The following is a 21,202-nucleotide window of genomic DNA, read 5'->3' as shown; positions in this document are numbered from 1 at the left end:
AAGCTTTTGGTGTCTAGCAGCACTTTGAGGAGACTAAAAATTAAATCTGGACCATGCCTTTCTGAAAATGAATCTCTTCCACACTACAGTTAAACAGTACGGATTAGTATGAACTTGAGCCGAATTATGGAAATCTCCCCACCAGATGGTTCACATGCTGCTCATGGACCGCGTTCATGCACCTGCAAGTCGGGAGTTGTCTCGTACGGAGTTCCAACTTCAGGTTCAGGTGCCATGAGCCACGAGGGCTTCATATGCATGCTAACCAGACACAGTGCATTGCATCAGCTCATTACTGATCCTGATTCTAATACTCCGTCCGTCCAACAACAAAGAATGTCTCAACTTTAACTCAATTTAAATGCATTTATACATTAAGTCATGTCTAGATACATCTAAATTTTGACAAACTTGAGATATCTTTTGTTGCCCTTCGTCCAACAAAAAATGTTTCAATTTTGATCAAATTTGAATGCATCTATACACTAAGCTATGTCTAGATATATTCAATTTTTGACAAACTTAAGACATCTTTTGTTGGACGGTGGAATACTCCGTATTACCATTGCCGCATATCAACACACCTGATCTGATCTGGTTGCGCACCGCCTGGTATACATGAGATCGATGATCGATGTTTGACCCAACTCCTCTGGCCCAACGCGTCGGCTCGCCGCATCTCTTGATCGAGTGATTTTTCAAACAAACAAAAGGTTGTTAAAGTGGTATGCTTATCGTCTCAAGTATTTCAACCGTTCGGATCTTTCTACTCCCTCCGTCACATCTTAAGTGACGAAATATTACATGTATCTAGACATTTATTGTGTATACATACATTCATATTTTGACGAATTCGAGACATTTAATATGGGACGGAGGGAGTATGTTTCTTCTTGAATTAAGTTTGGTGACGCCTGGGGACGGGGAAAAGATCCTGCAACCATTTTCTGTTGCCCCTCCAGATCTTTCTATGTACAACAGTTGGTTTCTTGCTGGGACAAGTGGGCTAATCTTCTGGAAACAATGACTTACCTTATGAAGCACCAATCCTCCGTAGCCACTACATGCAAAGAGCGTAGCTTCCGAGGCCTCATTCGATTCACAAGATTCTACGTTGAGTGACAAAAGAATTGTAGAATTACAACGTCATGTTCATTTGAATTTTTTAGATCTGAATTACAAAAGTCCTTTAACAAGTTTGACACAATCTTCACAATAGTTCTATATGACACAATCTTACAACTCAAACAATCAACATAGAAAGAAAAATCCTAATGGTTCATGTTCTCATAAATTTATGTGCGGATTTTTCGAAGCAAAGAAGGCCACACGAGTTAAATTGTTGAAACTAGCACCCGGAAATCATTGAATTAACAATAAAAGAGGGAAATGGTTGTATATTCTTAGGAGTATGTATTCCCACGTCTTATATAAATCTTGTATGATGTATGCATGTATTATAGTGGAGTACGTTTTATTTTAATATTACTAATTCTGAGATAGTACAAATAAATTGAATTTTTCTACCATCATATATGTTTTTTTACAATATACCCCTTTTGTTTAGGTAAAAGTAGAACAAAAAGGTACATAAAAAGAGTATACGACATTATTTTTTTCGTGAAATTTACTTCTGCTTATCTTATAGTTATTAATGAAGTACATATGAAAAGTGAAAACGTGGCCTAAGGCCACTCGGGTACTACATGTCGGGACTTGAGGGTACATACACAAAGGCCTCGGTGGTACGAAAACGAAGTCGTAAAAAAATAATTATATAGGTTTGTGTGTTTCTAGCATTATATCTACTTCAACAACCTCACCTCTCTCAACAACCTTGATCCTTCTTTGCATTAAAAAAACCTTAATCCTTCTTCAACTTGACCTGTCGCCATTGCTCGGACACCTCATCTCTGGTCACTGATATACTGCATCCACTTTCACCTTCTGTCGCACTGCTAACCATTCAACATCATCGTTGTCTTTGTTTCCTTTATTTTTCATGGGTGTCGTGCTGGACCTGACTCTATCTTCCCATCTAATGTCCAAACCAAAGTATATATTGTCTGCTAACTTATGTGTGTCAACATATATTTCGGCACCAAGTGACCTTCCACGTCCATTGGCAATCACCATTGCCGTGTTTCAACCATCTCGCACCCATAGGGTCACCACCCCTCGTTTTCCTCCCATCTAAACGCAAGGGAAAATAAGGCTCTTCTTAGAACCTCCCTAAACCCTAATCCGACGATGCGAGTTGTTGGCTGTTGCTGGGGAAGAAGAGAAAGCATACTAGGCTGGACTAAATAAAGAAAGAACAGCAAAAAAAATGATTGAGATGTTTATTCTTTTAGAGTAAATGTGACTGACTTCACAAAATTAAAATATTGACAAATGCATTCGGTAAAAGAAATACTCCTCCGTCTCATATTAAGTGACTCAAATTTGCCCAAACATGGATGTATCTATGCCTAAAAAGCATTTAGATACATGTAATTGAAAGTCACTTAATATGGGATGAAGGAAGTAGCGAGACTCATGATATTTGCACCCTTATTTTAGTTGGGGGACAGGGGACGAGAAAAGCGAGATAAAGTAAAAAAGTCAACCAATTATGTAGTAAAAAAGAGTGCAAGGAAAACAAAAAAGGAAACAAAAAATGAAGACTGTGATGCGATGAGGAAAATAACGACGCGGTTAGATTTGGCATATCCAATTCGCAGAAATAGTCACATCCTTAATGAAAACTGAATAGAAAATCGAAAATAAACCAATGAATTTTGTTGCTTTCTTCTTCCTCCATCCTCCTCTCTCGCCAGCCACCCCATTATATTCTCCTCAGCCCACCCATTTCTCCCAGTTTCCCCCATCGCCCGCTCCACACCACACCCGTCTCCTCCTAGGCTCTATTCCTCCTGCTTGGTGCTAGCCGCTCCTCGCCTCAGTTTCCTCAGCCTATATTGCGGATCTCCAGAAAGGTAAACGAATCATCATCTCCTCTTCTCTGGCCTGCGTTCTATATATACATGTGTACATGCAGGCTCACCTCTTTTTCTTTCTTATTTTCATTTTCTGTGTGTTGTTTCTTGATTCATGTCCTGTGTGTGTGATAGTGCCTTCGGCAACGGGCTTTTATAGGAGCAAAATTTGGATTTTTATTCGCAAATTGGATTCGGTTCAGGGATGAGGGGAGAGGAGGGGCTGCATCACTTGGCCGATTCCCATCTCTCTGAACCTAGATGGATGCGTATGTGCGTATCATGCGCCCGCACATCTCTTTCTCTATTTTTCTTGGTTGATTTCTTTGTTTTATCTTCTCATGGAGCTGTGTGTTGTTGTCATCGGCGGAAAATATTTTTTTGAGGTAGGGCGAATTCCTCACAATTTATTATTTTTCTAGGTTTGCAAATTATATTTTAATAAAATTGATTGTCCAGACTTTAGGATGGATTTTTATCTTGTACATCTTATGATATATAGTCTACTGATATTTATGTTAAATATAAATTTTCCTCATATTATATGTCAAATCGACCATAATCAAATGATCGTAATAAAAAATATCTACAACATAGAATATCTGGCTCATATTCTGATGCAAATAGTTCTTGAGGGAAGTGAGCAGATTACCAACAACTTAATTTTTTATGAGTAAATATATAGTTATTTTTACTTCCAAAGATACTTTCATACTTACCGACCTAAAAATATCAAGTAGATATTTTGCATAATACACAACGCCTTCTCCATACTTCGAGAGATATGTTATCTTATCAACAAAAAATTACACGATCTGAAACATGGTCCGTCAAAATCAGAACTCACTAAAAGAAAAATACAACACCTGAGCATGATTATCACATCTACTGTTATCAAGTAAGATGATTTTTATATCAACTTTCTTTTTTTACAAAATTTCTATATCAACTTTCATTAAGCAAGAAATACGTTTAAAGGACCGACACTTAAGACATCAGTGAGCAATCGTACATGGACATCAACACTAGATAGCCAAAATAACTATAGTACGGGAAGTTGGGTCTCTTGAAGAACCGGTCTTTGTTGGCCATATCGCCGTCGATTGCGCAAAGGCACGTTGGAACGCACACGCACCGCCTCACGCGGGCATCGCCGTCGAAGTACGCAACAATTTACCAGCCGTCGATGTCTCCTATGACATTTTTCTCAGAACCAGTCCAAATGCGTAGCTTGACAAGTTATCGCTAGCGTTGTCTCTATTAATCTAGAGTTAAATTAGTTGAAACTTTGCAGATTTATTTTATACAGAGATGCAAATACAAATTCGCGCAAACAAACGTACATTTAACAAAGATTTAATAATTTGTCTTAGAATTAATTCGAATAGCTAACCATTTGATATAATGGTTACAGTACCTAACATGAGTTTGTCATTCTTTGTCTATCATGTATTTCTTAAACAGTATCACTAATCCTAGTTTAATACATTGTTCTTCGTTTTATAAGTTTGTGAACCAGGATTCAAAAAAGCACTAAGCGAGCGGTGAGGCACCGCTGAGAGGAATTGAATCTTAATCGTTCCGTACAGACTCTGTTTCTGAGAAGTTGGCGGGATTCTTGGAGAAAATCAAGGGGAATTGGAGAATTTGAGAGACATTGTTGCTAGCCCAGGAGAAATTGGCGGGATATTTGGTGGGAATCCAGGGGAATAGGAGAAATTGGCGGGATTCTGTTGCTCGCCCAAATTGACGGAATTCTTGGAGGAAAAAGGCGAATTGGAAAAATTGGAGAGATTCTTGGAGGGACGGAAGAGAGAGAAGTCGTCCCTGCGGCTGAGAATTGTGCTAACGAGCCTTATCAGCCCTGAAGTAGTCGCTTAGGACATAAGACCCTATTTGGTTGGGTTTAAAACTGTTTCTTTTTTGGCTTATAAATCAAAAAAACACCTATTTAGTTGTTTTTTCTATTTAAGTGATTTTGACTTGGTTTTTACTTATACCATCATCTAAAAATATTAAGTAAAATGTGAAAAGCCAAAGCTGAAAGCATCTAAATAGATATTTTTGTGGCATAAAAACCAAAAGTCAAAAAACGGTTTTAAGCCCAAACAAACAAAATCTAAGCGATGCATTTTTCGACCGATGAGAGCTTTTGCATGCTTAAATGATGCTTTTTTAAACCACGTTCACGTTGTAGACTAAACTGTTAAATTACTGGATTTACAGTTGTATTCCGTCCGTTACATGATTCGATCTCGTTTACTACTTCCTCCCTCTACCCTCTGCCTCGTCGGCAGTGGGCTACTATACCCCTCGGCCCTCCCTCCCTCTGCCGAGCGACCCAGTCCCCTCGCTCCTGCATCTTCTTCCTCTTCGGCCGAGCGCCGCCACCCATCACGCTGCCGAGCGCCCATCGACTTCCTCCTCGCGCGAGCGCCTCCACCGCAGGTTGATCTCCCCTTCGATTCTCTCGCTCCCGACCGTTTCTCCTCCCATCACACCACGAACGGATTCCGCCCTTTAGCTCCCCGTTTCATAATCTTCCCCAATCCGTAACTGAGGCAAAAATCAAGGTAGGGCAGCCGCCCTACCTTGCCCTACTGGGTCCTCCGCCCATGGTTGTTGTGGTACATAGGTGAACTCCAAGAAGGTTAGCTCTTGTGGAAACACTGGTCATAGCCGCTGTGGTGAAGTTCATATACCTGTCCGGCGGTGTCGCATGCGGGATCGCTGCTTAAAGAGAAATAACCCATTCCCACTTCAGGTTATTGTTCTCTTCCTAATCGGTTTTTGAGGTTGTTATCCTTGTGTTCCTCTCCAGAGTTCTGGGGTCGTTCTTGATTGATTTGGTTAGAGTGCGAGGAGAAAAAAAATGCAAGACTAGATCTTATGGTTCCTCTCCAGAGATGTAGTACTACCTCCGATCCTAATTAATTGTCTCAAATTTGCCCAAATATAGATGTATCTATGCCTAAAAAGCGTCTACATGTAATATTTCGACAACTAATATGGATCGGAGTATTTGTTTTTTCAGGAACTTTGTAACATGTGTCTTATCTTGTGTAGTATCTTAAAAGGACATAATTGACAAAGATTAAATCACACCATCTGTTTTTGGTAAGAAGGCAGCGTTCTTGTACAGTTCAACTCAAATGGAGGTTGTTTGTAATTCTAAGTCATACTGTAACAAATACTCATGGAACTGGAAAAAAATAGTAACACGTGATGCAGATGTCAAACTGGTGCTTCCTAATTGATGGACAGCATGTAATGGGAGATTAAGTTCCATCCCTTGAATTTGGATTTTGGATGGAAGATAGTCAAACAACATGCCGATAATGTTACAGGGGACTAAAATACTGCTCAACCACAGTGGCCATGATATCACCAAGATACTAGAAGTAGCCTTGCACACACACCATCAGTTATAACTTGACACTTGCTAAAGAAAAATACATATGATTCTTACACCATTGGAGAGCAGGTTAAGAATGTAATAAAATAATAATCTAATCTTTGCTGAACGCAAGAGCTGGAATTTTGTTTATAGATATATTTGTTTACAGATGTTTTATCATGTTTATGCCAAATACAATCTTTTCACTCAGTATCATGGCTCAGTATTTAGCTAATGCCTTGGCTTAATATTACAGGTTTGGTTTGCGTTTCCATTTAAGTATAACAGAAGTTGTATTTGGCATGGCATTTGAGTAGCATCAGAACCTCAAAAACAAAGTTGTTAGCAGTTAGCAGTATTGCACTATTATTAGTGACATCCCTTGGTAGAGAAGATGGTGGATGAACTGTTTTATGAGGGTAACAACGATCACAACATCAGCTCTGAGGAAGAAGACACTCTTGTCAGGAGTTGTAGTAATCTCAGCGTCAGCTTTGGATATCATTGCAATTCTTATCAGAGTTTTCCTCTTGACAATGATGAGCATGACAACTCCCCCCAGATGAGGTTTGAAAGTAATACCATGATGAAGTCACGAAATGGTTCATTTACTTGTTTATCTGGTGCAGGAATTAGTGCAAATTTTACACTCGCGAATACAAATATTTGCAAGGGTCTTATAGGGGAAGAAATTTTACCAGAACTTGATTCTCCAAATTCTTTTAGAAAAATCGTTTCGTCCCCATCTATGTCAAGATTGGACTTGCTATCCACCTCACAAGGCAGCCCTGCATCAGCCGAGAGCTCTATATTTGAAATCAGTAAAAATATTTGGAGGTCCAGCGCTCCAACGACTGTATCATCTAATTTTCTGACTAATACCGAAGTAAAAATGGCTGGTGGAGCTGCTGGAGAGGATAGAGTCCAAGCTGTGTGCTCTGAGAAAAATGGATGGTTGATCTGTGGGATATATGATGGATTTAATGGACGAGATGCAGCTGATTTTCTGGCAGTAACTCTATATGACAACATAGTATATTACCTATACTTGTTGGAGTGTCGTATCAAGCAACAAGATGGCCTATACAATTCATCAGAAGGCTCTCTTAATGGTGTTAAAAGTGAGTTAACATTAGCCATGAGAATTGCAGAAAATGAAGATGTAAAACTTTCTGAAAATTTTCGTGCTGGTGTGCTGAATTGTCTCACTGCTGCTGTTGAGCAAGCTGAGAATGACTTCTTATGCATGGTTGAACAAGATATGGATGACAGACCAGACTTGGTTTCAGTTGGGTCCTGCGTTCTGGTTGTGCTTCTTCAGGGAACAGATCTGTGCATTCTAAATCTTGGGGATAGTAGAGCTGTTCTTGCTTCAATGCCATATGCAGAAATGAACACAGTGAAAGCTATTCAATTGACGGAGATCCACTCACTTGAAAATCCATTGGAATACCAAAAACTTTTAGTTGACCATCCTAATGATTCTAAAGTTGTGATGGGCAACAAAGTAAAAGGGAAGCTGAAGGTTACTCGTGCTTTTGGGGTTGGCTATCTAAAGCAGGTAGCTTATTATACTTTTGCATGTGAAGAAATCCACACCATTCTTATGATTTAACTAATACCAATGATTCAATGCCATTTTGCAGAAAAAATTCAATGATGCACTGATGGGAATTCTCAGAGTTCGCAATCTGTGCAGTCCGCCTTATGTATATACAAATCCACACACGCTGAGCCACAAAGTTACCGAGGATGATTTGTTTGTTGTGCTTGGTAGCGATGGCCTATTTGATTTCTTCAATAATGATGAAGTTGTCCAATTGGTTTATCAGTTTATGAATGGTAATCCAAATGGTGATCCTGCAAAATATCTCATTGAGAAAGTTGTTCATAAAGCTGCCAAGGAAGCAGGTATCCTCCAAAACTATATCGATTCATATAAAATAGTTGTTGCTAAGATTCTAACACAAGTTTGGCCTGTATGCTGTAATGTGCAAACCAAATGTAGAAATGTATTTTCAAGTTAAAATCGGAATAGAAGTACCATTAATTCCTGTTAAGCGAGTAAGCTGTATGATACCAAGAGGAAACCTAACATATCTTACTAGTCCCCTTGTTTTTTATGATCTAGACTTCCATGCCTACTAAAAATATTAAAAAGATAGTATGACCGCCTTATTGAATCTGTGTCTCTTGCTACCTTGTCTCCTAAACCACCAACACTTAAATCTTATAATGATCAATTGAACAAAGACTGGGTGTTATAAAGTCTACCATTACCGTACTCTTGTAGGATAGTTTGGCTGTAGGTTTTTGTCTTATAGTGGCTGGGCCGAGATGGCTCAGTCACAGTGGGTTTCCTACAAGCCCTATCGGTTCCGCTACTTACCCCCGCCCCCTTCTATTGTATCAGACTTTGTTGTTTACGTTCTCTTCTGAATGGAAATTGGGGAGTAGCTCCGATTCGGAAAAATAAAAATGAGGAACATTTGTGAACACAGTTCTTTTGTAACTAGCATATCTTTGCCAATCCTTCTTGAACCAACTAACCAAGCAATGTGCATTAAGATTAACTGTTTCCTACTTTCTTCCTATGCCTATGCCTTGCCAGCTTTGACAGCTGAACAGTTGATGAGGATACCTGTTGGGAGCAGGAGAAAGTACCATGATGACGTGACTGTCATTGTTATCATCCTTGGGAACGCACGAAGGACAGTGAGCGCATCGACTTCAGTATGAAAGATCGCATGTCTCAAGAACAAGCTGTCAGCTGTGTTTGAGAAAAGGAAAAAGATCAAGCTATCAGCTGGTAAAATTTTGTGGGTATTAGCATATGAATCTTTGAGGGTTCTGCTGCCATAGTTAATAAACTTAATAATGTGTATATATATCCTTCTGAAATTTTGGGAGTGAACAGACCTTTTGTCAAGTCAAAAGGTGTTTCGAGATTTTTCTGTCTTAATTTTGCACATGATTTCGAAAGAAGATGATTTTATTCAGCAGAACGGGATAACTGAACTTTCAATTACTTAGCATGTGCTGTCATAATATGCACATCTGTTTACTGATCTGGAGATACCATGGAAACCTGGAGATGATCCATGAAAAAGGCCTGTCTAGTGTGTTTGCCCTGTTGGATATATTTTGCTTACTGACTTCGAGTGCATATTATGTGGTATTGTGGTGGACAGGTGAGCGATGAATCTTGGTCTAAGCAGCTGCCAAAACTCTCCACGCCTCTAGTATTTTCGTGCTTTGGGCTTGACAATTCCATGTCGCTGCATCCTGGAACGCACCGTTGTCCTACTCCTCCGCATCTCTGCCAATGCTCACCACGAATTCCTCAGTTTTTTGACGCATCAATCCTGACAGCAACGCCTGATTAATACGGGCTATACGAATCATAAGTGCAGACAGGACCAAGGAAAGCATGCTTACTGCTTTCCCACGAGCAAAGCCCTGCATTCTTATTGCTTGCAAAGATTTGGAGTTTAGTCAGGGCATTTTGGTGGGCATGTCGTTGTGCGAGCATTTCCTTTTCCAGCATTGTGGACTTCACACTTGGCACAGACCAATCCAGCTCCTACACCTTGTAAGAAATGTCAAAATGCGACAGCGACCTCGTCGTCACTGCTGGACACCATCCGCAGTATAAACTGTCCCCTTGCTCTTGCGTTTTTGTTCGTGTTATTAGTGCTCAAGTAGTCCGTAGCATGTGAGGAGTCTTCGGGGGTAGTTCAGGTTCCAGAGGAAGCGATGGACGTGTTCATCCACGAGGACTACGTGAACAAGCGCAACGAGGTGAGAAGAGAACAGAGGAAGCAGTTGCAGATGCTCCAGCGGAGGCAGACGGCGTCTCGTCCGGCGCCGGCGTGTGGGGAGGAGAGCCCGGGAGCACCGAGCCGGTGCCCGACACCGACCGGCATGTCATCGTCCACCGTCAGGTCTCCCACGTCAAGCTCGTCGGCGGTGGCAGAGGAAGGCGTTTCGTCGGATCACCGCTGCCTATTCGACTGCCTCAAGCCATACTAGGCATCTAGGGCTGAATAAACGTGGGGTTTTGATGGTGAAGACTTTGCATTTCGTTGCAACTTTGCCTTGCCTGCACCCGGCTCAAATAGATCAGCTAGCAGCCAGCCTTCTTTGACTGCTGTTGGCGTGTGCTTGTTCCGTAACTCCGGTATTCATTGTAGCTCCAGGTTTTACCATATGTGTAACGTGGTAAACCCTGGTGAAGTGAGTATTGTCTGCCATGAACCACAGCTTTTTGAATAAAACTTGTTAGTGTATTCAACTCTCTAAGGACTGCACTGCATAGAGTTTGGACTTAACTATCCACTATAACCCAAGATTTTGTTTTCCTTCTTCAAGAACAGGAATATCCCTCATGACTTCAGAAGTTACTTCCAGGTATGGAAATCTTTACACTCTGGCGCTGGCTGCAGCTTCCTTGATTTGCTCGATCGTGAACACGCCAAAGAAGCTGTCATCTATGACAGCGTTGATCACAGCATAGGCAACATCATCCACGTTCACTGGGGGTGCAAGGATCAGGTCTGAAGCAGGCAATGCACTCAACGGTTTGGTGAAATTTTCGACAGATGAAAGTAGCTGCTCTAGTGGTTTCCCTACAATGTCGAGTGGTATCTCGAAGCCATCTACTTTCCTTTTACCGTAAATAAATCCTGGCCTCAACACAACACCTGAAAGAAAAACGGTAGATTGGATATATGACAAGAGCATAATATGGAAGAAAAATGTAGGAGAAAATCTGGATTGAATGATATGGAGTATTTCTGACCTGAGGAAGGGTACTTGGAGAGGACTTCAGATTCAGCCTTTCTCTTACCAGTGAAATAGCCCGAGGTAAGAAGAAAGGACGGAAGGTTGTAATCATGAACAGAAATCAAAATGAATTTTGGGATTCCTGCAGAAAAACATAGCAAGCTGTTTATGTTATGCTATTTTATATTCTTTAAGCACAAAAAAAAGAGTAAGCTAAACTGCTAGGAAACATGGTTCTAGAAAGGACAAGCCCAAGCTAATTGAGGTTTTCAATCTTTCACTGGGATAGCAAGTCCCGTAACACAATATCAATTAAGTTTTCATATTGCACCAGATGCCCCCTTAATTTAAAGGTTCAAATTCCCATAATATAAGTTGTATTCATTAAAAGTACACATTTTTGTTTGCACTAATTACAAACTGTTTGTAGATTGTCAAAAGTTTAATGCAAGAGTTAATGGTATTCAAATGAGCAAATAGGTTTGGTACGAATTTTTTTCATATATATTCTATATGTTAAGACTTTAAGTGACCACATAGAAGTAATTTATATGCCACCTAGAATATTACAATGAGCTGTTAATTATGCGAGTTATGAGCGACCATTTGGGATAATGTTGTAAGTCAAGATCCTGTTGGTGCTAAATACATACCCCCAACATCGTAAACCATGTTATCATGCAATGCACCTGTACCACTGTTGTCTTAGAGTACTTACCGAATTCTTTTGCAGCATCCACTGCTATGGTATTTGCTTCACCATTTATCCTTTTCATCTGTTCTTCATTGCCAAATCCTCCAAGGGTAGACACAACAGCAGTAGCCCCTACCAACACTTCATCCCATCTTGCATAGAAAACATCTCCTGCATCACAATGTGATGGTTCAATGAATATGATAGTGCCAAAAGGAATAAATATGTATACCTGGAAACGAGCCCTGGAAATATGATATCAACATGTTGCTCCTTTAAACAAAAAAGTGGTACAGGGGAAATGTGGAGGTTCATACACGTTCTATTTTGCGTAATGTTAAAGGGATATTTTCTGGAATAAACATATGTAATAAGCCACATGTGTAAGGAGAAAATAAAGAGTGATATTAAGCACATAGGTTTTTAGAACTATTTTGCAATAAAAGCAAATGTATGTATCCAACAATACTAATTTACCCAAAAGTGAACTCAAATGCAAAATGACAGCAGATCTACTGCAAGAGGATTCATGAGACAACAATATTAACTTATCCAAAAGTGATAATCACAAAATGGCATACATGCAATATTTGATTCTCAAGTACTACCAAAGACAAAAATGTAAAGTGTATTTCTTGCTGTACAACTATCTCCACATGAAATCTTATTAGTTGCCACACAATGTCATTTGTATTCTCAGGTATTTCATAAAGGCGTGATTTGCAGTCAAACCATCATAACACCAAACCATAAATCCAGTTAAAATCAACAGTGAACTATCTGAGTTACGTGTTAGGGGATGTAACAAATATGAGGAGCAGCTTGCCCAAGAAAAAAGAGCTAGTATGAGCAAGCAAAATCTATTAACCATGCAGGTAAAAGACTAATGTCCTGACTCAGCGTACCTGCTAGCCAAGTAACTTCATCAGCCCAGGGATCATAGGAAGATGGTCTTCCTGACCTGCCATCAACGCATAATGAAGCAGAATATCAAAATGATAGCAGGATCTGGATTTGGTTTTCAGAATAATGAATGAGTAAGTCTCATGTTTTTTTCACAGATGATATATCCCAATTATTAAAAAACAAACGCTCCAATCCCCTTATCGTCAATGCCTCTATAATCATCCCCTCAAAACATGTATATGTACACTCCCAGAAATTATCTATCTGGCCCAAAATTAGAAGGATCAAGGTTTTGCTGAGCAGGGAGAATTCCGATAGCATGTGACTGTTGAAATTTAGCATCTGGAAAAGGACCTTGATGAATTGATGAACAACTCGCTCAAGGGATTTTGCAAGACCTTTACAAAGCTAACACTGTAAAGATGAGTTGGTCCACCCAATTTACTATGTCAAGGGGGCTGGTTGAAGAAATGAGGTGGGAAAGCTAAACTAAATATTCTTAAAAAATAGGAAGTAATTGTAGAGCTTAAAAGTCGAGACTCTAGACAATGTACCTGACTATACATGACATATATAGATACATACATTTGTACACACAAAAAAGGTAGAGATTGTACCTGCTGAAGCTCACAACCTCAATGCCTTTAGCGACAGCAGCTTTGCATATAGCAGTGCCAACAAATCCACTCCCTCCCAACACTACAATCTGCAAGCATAGGGAACTAATTCAGATCCTACCGGAGAAAAAGAACAGCACTTGACAGCGCCGAATGACATGGAACATCGACTGCTCAATTCCATGCCTTCTCTGTTTTCACGTCGGCAACAACATCGATTGGCGTAGAAGAGTAGTCTTCTCTGACGCCAGAAGCAGAAAACCTGCACTTGGTGCGCAGCCTGCGCAATCGATAGAAATCGACCATGTCACCTCAAATGCTAAAACCGAAATCAGCATCATCACATGCAGATTTTGCAGTAACTACTCAAGGAGAGCTCACAACAACAAATGAGCAGGGGAGGGCAACGGGAGAGAGAACCTAGAGAACTGGGCGAGGGCGGAGGCGGCAGGAGCCGCGCGCAGCGTCGCTGCTGATAACGGAGGGCACCGGCGAGGCGGAAGGGACGGATTTGCCGGCGCCGGCGGCCGGACAAGCGGCAGTGTCGAAGGGGACATCGAGGGGGAGGCCGGACGCGTCCTCTCCCGCTTCTACAAATGTGTCGTCGACTCGTTTCCTGTGGGCGGTGTGGGGTTGGAGACTTTGGAGGTGGCTGGCTCGCTTGGCGCTGTCCTGTGGCTGTGGCGCGAGCTGCGCGTGACACGGTCGACATGAACAGCGGCCCACGTTGAGATGCAACTGTGTGCCTCACAAATTCAGGCTTTCTTTTGTTCAGGACACGTCACAAGTGTATGCTGCCACAAATCGAGATAATTGCTTTTGGAAACCATAAGCTGGCGGTTACACAAGAAGGCGCAAAATGATACGTTCTACAAATGGAAGCGTTGGAGGACGCGTGCGGTCACAGAATGCACCGTCTGGCTGTTAGTGCAAAAAGCTAAATCCGGATGTTCTAAGAGGTTGTCTGGGGATTGTTAGTTAGTATGCGGGTCCCACCTGTCATAACTTAGCCGTTGAGCATGGGTCTCACTTGTCAGAAGTTGACTGGTTTTTGTGGTCCCGACATGTCAGTTATTGACCGTTATTTGTGGTTCCCACAAGTACAAAAATAAAAGGGGTGGCCCGTGGAGAGCCCGTGCCCCCGTTCCCCATTACCCGACGCGCTCCTCTGCTTCCTCTGTACCGACCGACCGCCGCGCCGCCGCTACTCCATCCCTGCCGCCGCTTCTCCGTACCCGTGCTGCTCCACCCGGCAGATGACCTAGGTGGCCGCTCCCCGGTCTGGCCCTAGCCCGCGGTCCACAGTAGAGGTTCACCGCACCCGGCAGTGTCACATCGTGGGCATCGCCGTCGCGCGGTCAATTTAGCCCAAAAGCCGTCGTCAATCTTCGGGGAAGAAGATGTCAAGGTCAAGCACTCGTAGCAGCACGTGGCCGATGTATGGGCAGGTTCCCCTCACCCGGTGCCCCGATTGCCCACGGGTGGAGCCGCTAGTCCACCTGACGTGCAAGAAACCGGAGATAGGGAATTTCGGCCGTGAATTCGTCAAATGTGAGAGCCGGCCGCAACCAGGGAAGGTAAATTGCATGTGCTTTCTCATTCAATTTTGATTTAATTTGGGATTTTAGAATTCTAGGGTTTGCACTAAAAGGGCTGAAATTGTGAAATTGGGACTGAAATTGATGGGCTCTCGAAATTGATGGGCCATGTTTGATGTTCTTGTAGTTACTGAGACAATGTAGCTTTTTCATGTGGATGGATTCGTACCTTGAGAAGCTTCAAATGGAAGGGAAGCTGCAAGGGCATGTGATGGAGGAGCGAGGAGGGCAATGGTAGAGGAGGGCAATGGAAAGGCAGATTTGCAACTTTTGGAAGAGGTGAAGGGCATGAATGAGAAGCTGACAAAGTTGATTGAGTTGAAGAAAGATGAGATGCAAGTTGCCAAACTGTTTTATGCTTGTATCATCATGTTGGGTTTGATTTTAGTCGTCAGGAACCCGTTCATGTAGCACTCTGGTTTTAGAATAAGAGCTAGATTGAAGGAAGATTTGATGTTATGGTTTATGTAAGAGAGCTCTTTATGTAACTTTATGTAATGGTGTAATGCAGAAAACTGAACCTCATTTCTGAATGAAGTGCTTCACACAGCTACGGTTTAATGCAGGAAACAGATGTTCTCGTTCTCCAAGTGCTTCGCATAGCTAACATTAGAGGTTCTGAAAGTGCTAATCGGTTACATAGCTAAATATTAGGGGAGAGCCCATAACAGAGGGAGAGGTCCTTGATTAGCAGCCTCATTTCACCTTGTGAAAATAACAAGAGGCTCGAACAAAATATCTAGTCAACTAACCTATTAGCTAGATAATCTAGCCGGTGAGCCGAATCCAAAATAAACAGGAGACGCCCAAGCATGCCATCTTTTGTCGTTGCTGATCATCAGGGGCTCTCGATCATTAGGGGATCACCATAGCATGCCGCGGAACCAAGCAATGGCCACGGCAATCACGAAGCAGGTAGCAAACCAAGCTAGAGCAATGTATACATCCATCATACCTCCCAGCATAGACAACCGAACTTCGTACCCAAAGCAGATGCCGACAACGACAAGCCCCTCGTCGACGGCCACAAGATCGTCCCTTGGTCCAGCTCGAGCACCTGCAAAATAGAGACGCAGCAAACGGAGGCGGGCAACAGAGCCGAGCAATGCCGTAATGATTGACCCCAGAGCTGCAGATGAAACGATAACAGTCTGTCGGGTGATATCCACCTCAGCAGCAAGTCGAAGAGGACGGGGGCGGCCGTGGATGTTGACCAGGACGACGATGTGGGCGGAAGGAGAACGGCCCGCGCGTCGGGCACGTCGGCCTCCCTCCGCGAGTCCCTGCTGCGGGCCACCACCGACCGCCGGAACAAGGGCTCCTCGGATGGGCTCTCCTCCGACCGCCGCAAGTGTCCCACCGCCTGCCGAAACAAGGGCTTCGCATTGCCGGCCGGCCCGCCAGCCCAGGCACCTTGTCGTCCGGCTGCGGCTAGAGCAGCAGCTCCTCCTCCGACCACCGCAATGAGGGCCCCAAGGAGTGCAGCTGTTGCTCCATAGCCGGCGTCGGCTTCTCCTCCCGTAGCTCCACTGCCGGCGCCTACTCCCTGAGCTCCATCTCCACTAATGGTGAGATTCCCGAGAGCATTCGTAATCCGAGCCACCTCCTCTTCCGGCATTGGAGCTGGGCTAGGGATTGGGTGTGCTGGGGTTTGGATTGGACTAGGGATTTGGGGAGAGATTTGGGGGAGAATGGAGAATCGGTGGATTCGAGAAGAGGCTAGAGAATGGCGGAGCAAGGGGAAGCTTAGGTGTGAAGGCAAACGGACGAGTGAGAGTGGCAAGAAGTGTCGGCCGTCGGTGAGGTGTAATAAGTCAAGGTGGAGGAAGTTTTATTTTGTGCTCCATTTTCTTTAGCGCACGCCAAAATCATCACTGTCGGGCACGTACGAAACGCCCACCACTGAAGTAAGAAACGCAGCAAATCAAAATTCTTCTAAATTCATCAAAAATGGGCTAAATGTTGGACTCTAATACTTGTTTAGAGAGATATAGGAAGTAATGGGATAGTTTAAGACCAGCATAAAGCCTTGAAACCTCAAAACCGTGGTGGAAAATGGATTGTACTCGAATGTTTGTCGAATGGGGCTTCAAGGTTTATCGGTGTCGGTCATGCTCCAGGACCGACACTGATATAAATTCATGAGTTTTTTTTGGTAATAAGGCGATTATGTGTTCAAGTTCAATGATATTTTGAATGAAACTTTTTGGACTATTTTGTGTCTGATCTAGATCATGTGTACAAATTTCAGAATTTCTGGAGGCAGGAAACTATATTTCGTACATATTTTGAGTTAATCATGATTTCGTTTAGAAATTCAAAACTGATTGCTACAATTCGCAAATGCACTGTTCCTTGTGGTAGGAAAGTTTCATTGGATTGATTGACAGGTGATAGAAGTTCCATAAATGACTCAATTCATTATTTGAGACGTGTCATGCATGTTGTTGGGACTTTAAAGGTTTATTGATTTTGAGAAATTAATAATAATATGAAAAAATGATCAGAAAAATCTGAAAACTTGCATGTGTTAATTGTTTGGCAAGTTTTGCCATCATGCAAAATTTCAGATAATTTGAATAATTATGATCATAGCTTGTGTTGAAACTAGCACATCTCACTGAGACGTTTCAGAAACACTCACTTGATTCCTCTTGATCCGGTTACTTTTTCAAATTTCGTACTTACACCTTTTTCCAGTCACTTCAAATTTGGTACACTTCCTCCATTTGGATAGTATTTCTGAGAAATAAAAAAAATTGAGTTTTCGGTTAAATATTATTTTTTAAATTTTTTGAAATTCAATGAGAGGCACCAATTTGAAAAGATAGGCCGAAATTCTTTGTGCAATGATATGAAATTTGGCATGGAGCAGGCTAATTTATGTACCAAATTATGTGTGGAATGTAAAACGAAAACAAATATGCCAAAAGGTATGAAATTTTGAAAATGGTCAGAATTTTTTGAAAATTATTTCAAAATCAACTTCCTCAGAATGATTTGAAAATTGGCAGGTGGCAAGAACTTTGTAAGGAGACGCCATATTTGCATTGACCTTGCAATTTTCATGTCACGATGTGGTTTTAAGAGGTGGTTTAAGTATGATTTTGACGAATTTAAAATGTGCTTTCGAGGAAGTTAACTTTGTCAAAATGAGTTGAAATTTCGGTTGTGGTAATAACTTTGCAAGGAGATTTCATTTTGGCATTCACTTTTCGGTTTACCGAATGTCGATTTTTGGAGGGTTGCTACAAAACGGGTCATTTTGGTAGGCTTGAGCCCCATTTTTTAGCTCACTTCACCTGCAACTTGTGTGCCTGAGTGGCTGAACACATGAAGTTATCTCACAACTTATACCAACAAAGTTGAAAACCAACTAACATGAATCTGAATGTCTAACACACACAATATTGAATAAAATTACATCAGTGATTAACACAAATCTGAATGTTTAACACACACCAATCTGGTCCAAATGGTTCTCACACAAATGGTTCTCATACAAATAAACACAGCTCACACAAATGGTTCTCACACAAATTACAGCTGCCACACATCTTTAGAATAAAGTTTTGATGCTGCTCTCTTTCTTTTAATGTCCTTTTAGTGGCCAGCCTTTTCACCCTATCTGGTTTCACCTGTTGTGCAACATTTGAACTTCAACTTCAGCAGCATTAGCAGCTTGAACTTTTTCAGCGGCAACTTCAGCTTCAACATTTTCAGCAGCAACTTCAGCATTTGGATCTGTCCATTCTTTAGCAAGCCAATCTTCAGCATCTGGAGCTGGCCAATCTTCAGCATTTTCAGCTGGGGTTAAAGCTTCAGCATTTTCAGCTGGGGCTGCAGCACTCTTCTTCTTTCTTCCACGAGCCCTGGAAATTTGGAATGTTAGAATCAAAACTTAACCATAGGAAGATAACATTGATAAATACGATAGGAAAAAACTTGCCCTTTAGTTTTCGGTGGAGTCAAAATACAGTAACTAGAACCAGCACGATGTCCAGGTTCTAGACAACTCTTGCATTTCTCTAGATGAGGGGCATCTTCATCCCAGACTCCAGCTCCCTCTGCAGTCTTATTTTGTCCACGACCCCGAGGTTTCAGTGGAGTGGAAACGCGGAGAGGGGAGTTAACACAATGGCCAATTTCTAGACATTTCTTGCATCTGTGTTTGATGCCTATGGCTGCCTTTGAATTAAGTCTCTCTTCCTCTTTAGCCTTCTCCTCTTTAGTTTTCTCCTTTGTCTCATTGTCCCATTTGCCTCCTTTCATTTGACCTTTCGTCCCAGGATTTCCACCACGCTCAAAGAAATTTTTAAAACGTTTCTGTTTAGGCCTGCCAGCTTTTCTAGTTATGTTTGGGGCATGCATATCAACTCCTAGTTCCACCTCAGGCCATTGTGATTGATCTGTAAATGGCTGCACAATTCCTGCATATGCTGCTTTAAACCGGGCCACTGAGTAATATTCATGCAGAAAATCCCCCATCATCAAGTGATCTCTCGCAGACAACACTACTATAGCATGCTCACAAGGTTTTCCTGTTGCTTGCCACTCAAGACAGGAGCACTCGTGTAAATCAATATTCACCACATGCCTCCTCGTGTTCGTTTTGTTCATAACCTCAGCACAGTTAGTTGAGGCATTCAAAACATGGTAGTGTCCAAGTCCTCTACTCTTGCATACAAGTTGTTGAACGACTGTTGGTAGTTTGTCATGATGCAATTTCTCACCTATTTGTCTCCTGATATTGAACAGATTCATTATTCTTATCCTGATGTTGTCAACCAGCTCATGAACAGGCAGGTCCTTCAGATCTCTTATCCAACTATTAAAACTTTCTGCCAAGTGGTTATTGATATGATCAACTTTGATATCTGTATGAAAGCCAGATCTGTACCACAACAAAAAATGATAGTTCTTCATATATAAACCGAATTCTGGACAACCACCCTCAGAGACTGACAACATCTTATCCATATGGTACTTGAAAGTGTCATGCCTGTAGGCTCTTACTGCTGGCCACATTCTTCCAAAAACTTTTCCTTGAAACTTCTTAACCAAATTGAGCCACAAATGGCCGAAGCACTCCCTCCTCTCTGCATGTGGAAACACAATTTTCACAACATTCTCAAGACCTTTAGAAGCATCAGTGCATATTGCCAAAGGATTCATGTGTCCTAATGACATATGCAACTGAGTCATGAACCAAGTCCAATTAGCCTCTGTATCAGACTGAAACAAGCCGATGGCAACTGGAAACATCCAATTGTTGCCATCTATAGCTATGGCCGCAGCCAACTGCCCATTCCATTTCTCATTCAATGCAGTGGAATCTATGCTCAAGTATGGACGGCACCCTGCTTTAAAACCATCTAGACAAGGCTTCATGGCCATGAAGAACCTAGAAAAGAATACCTAGCCATCATCTTGTACATAGGTGTCTATCTCACATATACTGTCAGGTGACCTCAAATGCATTTCGGCTCTAAAGTTGTACAACATTCTGAATGCATTGCCCCAGTCACCAAACAGCTCCTTCATGGCTCTTTGTTTCCTTTCCACACAGTGCTATAGCGCATTGTGCATTTGTAATCCCTTTCCAAGTCGTCTTGAAGTGTTTTTGCAGTTGTGTATGGTTTTTTGCCCAAAATGGGCTTCGCCTTTTCTGCAACCCAGGCTTGAAAAGTCATTTTTGTAACTTTCCTTGAGGATGACATACATGTGTGTTTGTGTGGCATCCGATTGACCCTAATGAGCCTCCCGTCTGGTTGCCTTCTCGCAGACATATACCATCGACAAGGCAACATATTGCCATCCTTACCCCTGCATTTCGCAGTGAACCTGTTCTTGTTAGTCCATGCAGTCCTACCTTGAAACTCTTTCTTCAGAGCATATGACCTGAAAGCCATCTTCAATTCCTCCATACTAGACCAAAATGTACCCACTGATATATCAGGATTATCTTCATCATGCACCGTGCGCATCTCTTCTTCATGCATGTCATCTATTACATCTCCCCCATCTTCAAACATCCTGGCAACTTCATCTTCATCATCACCGCATTGCTCCGGGGGCATACGCGGTTGAGGAGGGGGTGGCGGCAACGTTTGTTGCTCATCAGGCAATGGAATGCCAAGAAGTTCGGCCCATTTTCTCTCGCAGTAAATTTGTGGAGCAAAATCTGCTGGCTCATCAATATCTACTTGACTATAATCAACAGATGG

General features: G+C 42.0%; 2 protein-coding genes across 2 annotated transcripts; one reads left to right on the top strand and one right to left on the bottom strand.

Annotated features, from left to right (window-relative positions):
* The first annotated feature begins 5,466 nt into the window (after positions 1 to 5,466).
* Positions 5,467 to 9,377, top strand: LOC100825256 (probable protein phosphatase 2C 39). Its single transcript, XM_024455781.1, has 4 exons — positions 5,467 to 5,742; positions 6,632 to 7,936; positions 8,022 to 8,286; positions 8,987 to 9,377. The coding sequence occupies exons 2-4, from the start codon at positions 6,770 to 6,772 to the stop codon at positions 9,112 to 9,114; spliced, it is 1,560 nt and encodes a 519-aa protein (XP_024311549.1). The 5' UTR covers positions 5,467 to 5,742; positions 6,632 to 6,769; the 3' UTR covers positions 9,115 to 9,377.
* A 1,212-nt stretch (positions 9,378 to 10,589) lies between these two features.
* On the bottom strand, positions 10,590 to 14,012 carry LOC100824649 (uncharacterized protein At1g32220, chloroplastic). The gene is made up of 7 exons (XM_003579612.4): positions 13,798 to 14,012; positions 13,564 to 13,657; positions 13,378 to 13,466; positions 12,760 to 12,815; positions 11,879 to 12,025; positions 11,177 to 11,302; positions 10,590 to 11,078 (listed from the first exon to the last, which is right to left on the bottom strand). Exons 1-7 carry the CDS (start codon positions 13,932 to 13,934, stop codon positions 10,798 to 10,800), a joined length of 930 nt encoding a protein of 309 aa, XP_003579660.1. The 5' UTR covers positions 13,935 to 14,012; the 3' UTR covers positions 10,590 to 10,797.
* Positions 14,013 to 21,202: the final 7,190 nt, after the last annotated feature.

Source organism: Brachypodium distachyon, chromosome 5 (assembly GCF_000005505.3).
Source record: "Brachypodium distachyon strain Bd21 chromosome 5, Brachypodium_distachyon_v3.0, whole genome shotgun sequence".
NCBI classification, from domain to species: domain Eukaryota; kingdom Viridiplantae; phylum Streptophyta; class Magnoliopsida; order Poales; family Poaceae; genus Brachypodium; species Brachypodium distachyon.
This window is presented reverse-complemented; position numbering and strand designations above follow the sequence as displayed.